This window comes from Lactuca virosa, chromosome 5 (assembly GCF_052849685.1).
Source record: "Lactuca virosa cultivar CGN04683 chromosome 5, Lactuca_virosa_CGN04683_v6, whole genome shotgun sequence".
Classification (NCBI taxonomy): Eukaryota; Viridiplantae; Streptophyta; class Magnoliopsida; order Asterales; family Asteraceae; genus Lactuca; species Lactuca virosa.
Window position 1 is genome coordinate 450,416,297 of NC_136430.1, and position 5,988 is coordinate 450,422,284.

At 29.8% G+C, this 5,988-nt stretch overlaps 3 protein-coding genes across 3 annotated transcripts; all 3 read right to left on the bottom strand.

Annotated features, from left to right (window-relative positions):
• Positions 1 to 1,230: 1,230 nt before the first annotated feature.
• On the bottom strand, positions 1,231 to 1,749 carry LOC145114273 (uncharacterized). Its single transcript, XM_079050270.1, has one exon. It carries the CDS (start codon positions 1,747 to 1,749, stop codon positions 1,231 to 1,233), a length of 519 nt encoding a protein of 172 aa, XP_078906396.1.
• A 464-nt stretch (positions 1,750 to 2,213) lies between these two features.
• On the bottom strand, positions 2,214 to 2,714 carry LOC145114274 (protein FAR1-RELATED SEQUENCE 5-like). Its single transcript, XM_079050271.1, has one exon. The coding sequence runs from the start codon at positions 2,712 to 2,714 to the stop codon at positions 2,214 to 2,216; it is 501 nt and encodes a 166-aa protein (XP_078906397.1).
• A 6-nt stretch (positions 2,715 to 2,720) lies between these two features.
• On the bottom strand, positions 2,721 to 4,540 carry LOC145114275 (protein FAR1-RELATED SEQUENCE 5-like). Its single transcript, XM_079050272.1, has 6 exons — positions 4,486 to 4,540; positions 4,312 to 4,404; positions 3,690 to 4,229; positions 3,371 to 3,554; positions 3,099 to 3,294; positions 2,721 to 2,819 (listed from the first exon to the last, which is right to left on the bottom strand). The coding sequence occupies exons 1-6, from the start codon at positions 4,538 to 4,540 to the stop codon at positions 2,721 to 2,723; spliced, it is 1,167 nt and encodes a 388-aa protein (XP_078906398.1).
• Positions 4,541 to 5,988: the final 1,448 nt, after the last annotated feature.

Genomic DNA, 5,988 nt, shown 5'->3' on the forward strand with positions numbered 1-5,988 from the left:
GGTACTTGATGAGGGTCAATCAAAAATCAACTTTAATTTTGGAGGGTGTTGAACCAGAAAGGGTGAACATGAATTGGCGCACGAGGGATAATCATGTTGACTGTGGAGTTTTTTGCATGCGTCATATGGAGACATATATGGGAGATAAAACAGTAAATTGGACATGTGGGTTGCCAAAAGAATCAAAACAACAACAAAATGTGTTAAATGATTTACGCATTAAGTATTTGACAAAGATACTATTGAGTGACGCAAACACATACAGGTCAAAAATCATTGCACAAACAGCTAAGTTTGCAAAAAAGACTAATGAAGAAATACAAGATTTGCTCAACAAAGGATGGGAAAAAAGGGGAGAAAGGATATAGTACTTCAAGGATTGGAAAAATAAGTGTAAAACATAAAACTTAGTTTCTATTCATAATTGGTATAAGTTTAGATGCACTTTAATTTCCTTAAGAACATATACATGCTTATTATGTTACAATTTGATGTGAGTTTGTATATCAAGTATAATGAACTTTACTAATACTTAAAAGATGTTTATATTTTCATGTGAATGTCTACATGTATGTTATACAATTACATGTTTTATTAAAGATATGTTATTGGTGTGTGGGTTGGGGGGGGTGAGTATATTTCTACTTTGAATAAAGAATTGAAAGTACATTGTCATTTCATAAATTTACTTCATTTCTTTTGGTCTAAATGATTAAATGTTAATGTAATAACAATACAATAGATGTAGAAAATTTACATTGTTTATATAAAGTAACATTAACCTTGTGAAAATTTTATATGTGAGATTCACAATGTGAATTACAGTACATATTATAACATGTATATTTTATATGTTAGGTTCACAATGTGAATTACGATACATATAGATCATTAGAACAATTAATAGTTGAGCTTCACAATGTGAATTAAATTACATTAAGACAATCTTTAACATGAAAATTTTATATGTGAGATTAACAATGATAATTAATATACATAAATTAAATCATTAGCATGAAAATTTTATTAGAAAACATTCAAAAAACTAACAATAAAAAATATCTTTAACCAAAAAAAATAAATTCGAAAAAAATATATTCTATTATTAGAAATAAAGTCTAAAACAATGAATATCAAAATTAACATGAATATTTCAACATTTCTATCCATTGAATGATCATTACAAAAATCAATTCTTATTTTAGTAGTCTTAAAAAAAATTAGAAACAATCAGCCTTCTGTAACCTCAGATTCTAAATCAGACTTCTTTAACCTCAAAATGCAACTCCTTGAATTGTGATTTGGTTTATGACATAAACTGCACAAAATAGAACCCTTTTTAGATGTCTCAATCACTTTCTCTCTAGTGCTCTTGATTCTTTTACCACTGGCCCATCCCTTGTTTCTGATTCCCTGTGGATTATGAATGTTGATAACATCATGTACTGCAGCTCCAATAATTTTTTCAATGTGAACTGATCTACTCGAAGATGCCCTTGATGAGATACATAACGGAATACCACTATCAACCTCCTGAAGTTGCTTTATATATTTAGCCAACTCATCCTCATTACTTGCTATCTTGTTAATGGACAAACGAAGAATAACATACGCATCTTGAATCAAACATTCATTTTTACTGCCTTTAAGAGGATACGAGTACTTTTTTCTCAACAATCCATCAGCTATGATATATTTTCCCCATCTCCTCAAAATGAAATTTGATGGAATTTCATCATACTCTTTCATATTTAATATGAAAAACATATGACGACATAACAATCCTTCCTAGACAAAAAACATGCAGCTACAACTGATGCTAATGATATCACCCATTCTACTAAATACAACCTACAAAATTATCATTAATAAACAAATTAATATATGAATAAGAATTTGTATCTCATACCATTCGATAAAAATTATACAAATTAACATTGATTCACATTATTAACCAACAGGACATTAGAAATCATAATACTATAATATAAATATGTACTTCAAATCAAATTCACAAAAAAAAAATACATATACCATACTAATCTAATGAAAAGTACAAACCAATTTATAACTCTGTAAGAATTCACACTGTGAATTGGCAAAACATCCTACATTCACAGTGTGAATTTTTAAACTACATTTTATATTTAATAAACTCTATTAGGACAAAGAGACATACCTTGTAACGAGTATTAGGACAATGAGAATGAAGACTATTTCGATAAAAAATCATCAGAATCTTCATCCTCATTCACATTTTTATCAATCAACTTTTTTTTCTTCTTATCTCTCAAAAGATAAACTTCACTTTCATCTTCAATAACTACAGATTCTTGAACACAATAAAACACGGATTTGTATAACTCTTTCTGAATGTCCAAGAAAATATTATGTGTATAAATTTCCGATGCATGCTTTTCAATAGCCAAAGGATTCCTTAGCTTGGGGGTAGTAGTTGTGGACTGATAATCTAATAAATATTGATGATGTCTTTTCTTCTCCATTGCACTATCAAATGACATCATGAACTTCACCAAATTTGATTTATGATGCAAAAAATGTGAGAAAGCATAATTCAGACTCTCTGATCTTGAAGTAGTTCGCATCAAACTAGAAAGTTCAAGATCTCTCATAAAAGCCGGAATCCATAAATCCCTTATTTTAAAAACACTCTTTAACCAATCATTTTCTTTTAGATGAAACTTATTTAACATTGTTGACTAGGAACTTTCAAAATCTTGTGGAGAACATTGAAGATTCCATATAATATCAAAAAATGTCTTTTGGAAGTCCGGATGGTTATAAACATCGATAGGAATCTAAAAAAAGAAACACATAAGAATCATTACATAAGTTGAATATTTGATGTAATTCATAGTAACATAACATTTGTTTCACATTATGAATTCACAGTGTGATTTATGATTTAGATTTGTTTCTTTCATCATATGCAAATTTACATTGTGAATTCACAGTGTGCTTTATGATCTATATGGTTATAAACATATAAAGGAATCAAGAAACAAAGAATATATCTTTTCCTCAAGTTTTTGAGTGATGTGCCACATGCATAGTCTATGCTTGGATTCAGGAAAAACAAAATTAACATCTTTCTTCATTGATGAATCCTGATGTGTTACAATCATCATGGGTGGCTTGACAAATGCTTTACGAAACTCTTCAAGCAACCACACATATGCATATGCTGTCTCACGAGCTAGTAAACCAACACCAAAAGTAACACAACGCTTGTGGTAGTCAACTGCAGTAAAAAGAACAAATACCATAGAATACCTGAATTTTTTTTTTTGATAAGTATTATTAAAAAGAACAAATACCATAAAAAGAACAAATAAGGATTAGGAATTACTTGTTTGTTTGATAAGTAGCATCAAAAGATAGTACATCTCCAAATTCCTTATAGTTGGCTTTCGAAGTATCATCAGCCCAAAAAAGTCCAGTAATATGATCATCAACATCTTTTTGGACCTCAAATGAAAAATTAGAGAAACACATTTTTCTGTTTGTCAATATATCCACAACTATTTGGGAATCTTTGACACCAATTTTAGAATTCAAATCACTATGAAAATTTTTGAAGTCAACTATAGTCCCTCCCCTAGAATCAAAGCCACCCTCCATACTACTCACCAAGTTTTAAGCTTTTGAAGCACCAATGTTACAAGTACCAACCTTATGTATAAAGGATTCATCAAGAAAATCCATTGTCCTATTAATCCTTAATAAGTGCAACTGATCTTGAGCAACAAGTTCATGGTTGTGATCTTTAACAAACACATAAATGTAGAACATTAAAGAACATCGGAGATTCTTGAACTTTGAAACAACAGGGCATCCGTTCTTCTTAGAAGAAGTTCTCCTTCTCTTAACATCTGAAAATTTCACATTAATATTTTCATTATTGAACAACTCCGTGAAACTAGATCTACTACATGTGGAATATCTAATACGAATTGTGCCATCATTGTATCTTTTTTGACTTGACATATTCACATCAAAACCAGATTCTTGACCATAAGTCTTGTAAAAGTCAAGACCAATGTCCAACGAATCAAACAACAAACATGTGAAAGGCTTCTTATGTATCAACTTATCATAACGAACAAGCTCAAAAGACTCAGTATTGTAGAGCTCAAAATCAAAACTATAACGAGAATTACGGCTATTTGAATTATTAATATTCATACTTGAAGATGATTGATCATGAACTGCAAAAGCAAAAAAAAAAACATCCATTTTATTACATTACATAGAAAATGTGAAATTTATATTAAGAAAAAAAAAACTTACGTGATTGTTCATTAATAGTTGAATGCAAATCTGAACAAGAATTATTGTTATTTGAATGATCAATATTCATACTTGAAGATGATTGATCATGAACTGCAAAAGAAAAAAATAAAACATCTATTTTATTACATTACATAGAAAATGTGAATTTTATATTAAGAAAAAAAAACATACGTGATTGTTCATTAATAGTTGAATGCAAATCTGAACAAAAATTCAGAGAACTCATAATGAATTGGTAACCTGGAGTTTATATAGAGATTAGAATTGATAATGATACAAAAAAGGAAACAAACAAACAAGATAATCACAAAACTTTAAAATATATGCACAAGATAAGATAAGATTCTCAAAATCACTAAAAGTTTGGAAAAAAGTTAAATGACAGAAGATGCACAAGATAGAATTGATTATCTAAATGTCGAATATGCATTACAGATGAATGATTACAAAAACGATCGAAGGAAAAACAGTAACATCAAACGGATATTCAACATACGACATAAAATTAGCAAATTAACAATAAAAACATAACTATTTGAAGATTACACGGTAAAATCAAGAGAATTTGACAATCAGACGGTTACAATAAGAATAAAAATAAGTTGATAAACAATGCATCGGAAGAACAATAATAAAATGAAAATCTATAATTGACCTAATAATCATAAAAGAAAGATGAATAGATGTTAAAAATACCTAATTATTAGCTGAAATCTGAAGAAACTATTAGTAAATTGGATGAAAAAGGTTGAGATTTCGAAGAATAGACGAGATTTTGGATCGATCGGTGTTGAAGATGAAGGACAGTAACAGAAGAAGCTAACGGAGACAAACAGGAATATTAAATGAGACACTAAAATTACCAAAATGCCCCTCTGTGTTTTTTTGGTTAATTAAGGGTTAATGACCAAGATTAAAAGAAAATAGATGGTTAAGATGACTTCTTTGGTTCCTTGATCCATATTGGTTCTCTATTAAACTTTTCCATATATATATATATATATATATATATATATATATATATATATATATATATATATATATATATATATAGAGAGAGAGAGAGAGAGAGGAAAGATCATTTGAGAACTTATATATTCCCGAGAACCCGAGAACTAAATAAGGACCATCAAATCAAAATAATAAAAGGTTGGGATGTTTTATGGCAGTTTTGTAAATAATTAAAAAAAATGACGCGGGGGTATACGATTGAAATAAATCACTGGGCATTTTAGGGATAAGATAATTTATATCCCCCTGATACCTTTCTCTGAAACCCACGATCTTCCTCCTCCCCCAATGACGTTTTTCTTTGATGCTCTCCCCAAATCAACATTTCTCTGGCTCTTTTGATCATCCCAAACCCTCTGTTGTTTTCATTTCTCACCGATCCTCTTTTCCCATGCCATACCTGTTGATTTTTCACTCAAAATTAAGATTCTAGCACCGTCGTATGAAATCCATGGCCGCCTTCGCCTATCAGCACTCTGTAATCTCTTGATTGCAAGCAGCTAAATCCATGGATCAACGTTCCGACCTAGAAATCCAATGTTGCCTCTTCCATTATCGATTATGAAGTTATTTATCCTGATTCTCAACGTTTTCTTATATCCTGCAATCAACAACGATTTTTTGATATCCTGTAATTGTTCAGACACGATTTACATCTTTTCC

Bases quoted from the DNA above. Each gene is read 5' to 3' on its own strand.
- LOC145114273 (XM_079050270.1), bottom strand. From the start codon at position 1,749: ATGAAAGAGTATGATGAAATTCCATCAAATTTCATTTTGAGGAGATGG.
- LOC145114274 (XM_079050271.1), bottom strand. From the start codon at position 2,714: ATGTTAAATAAGTTTCATCTAAAAGAAAATGATTGGTTAAAGAGTGTT.
- LOC145114275 (XM_079050272.1), bottom strand. From the start codon at position 4,540: ATGAGTTCTCTGAATTTTTGTTCAGATTTGCATTCAACTATTAATGAA. The intron at 3,555-3,689 runs GTACTTGTAACA...TTGGTGTCAAAG, and splicing joins ATCCTTTATACATAAGGTTG to ATTCCCAAATAGTTGTGGAT. The intron at 3,295-3,370 runs GTAATTCCTAAT...AAAAAAATTCAG, and splicing joins GCTACTTATCAAACAAACAA to GTATTCTATGGTATTTGTTC.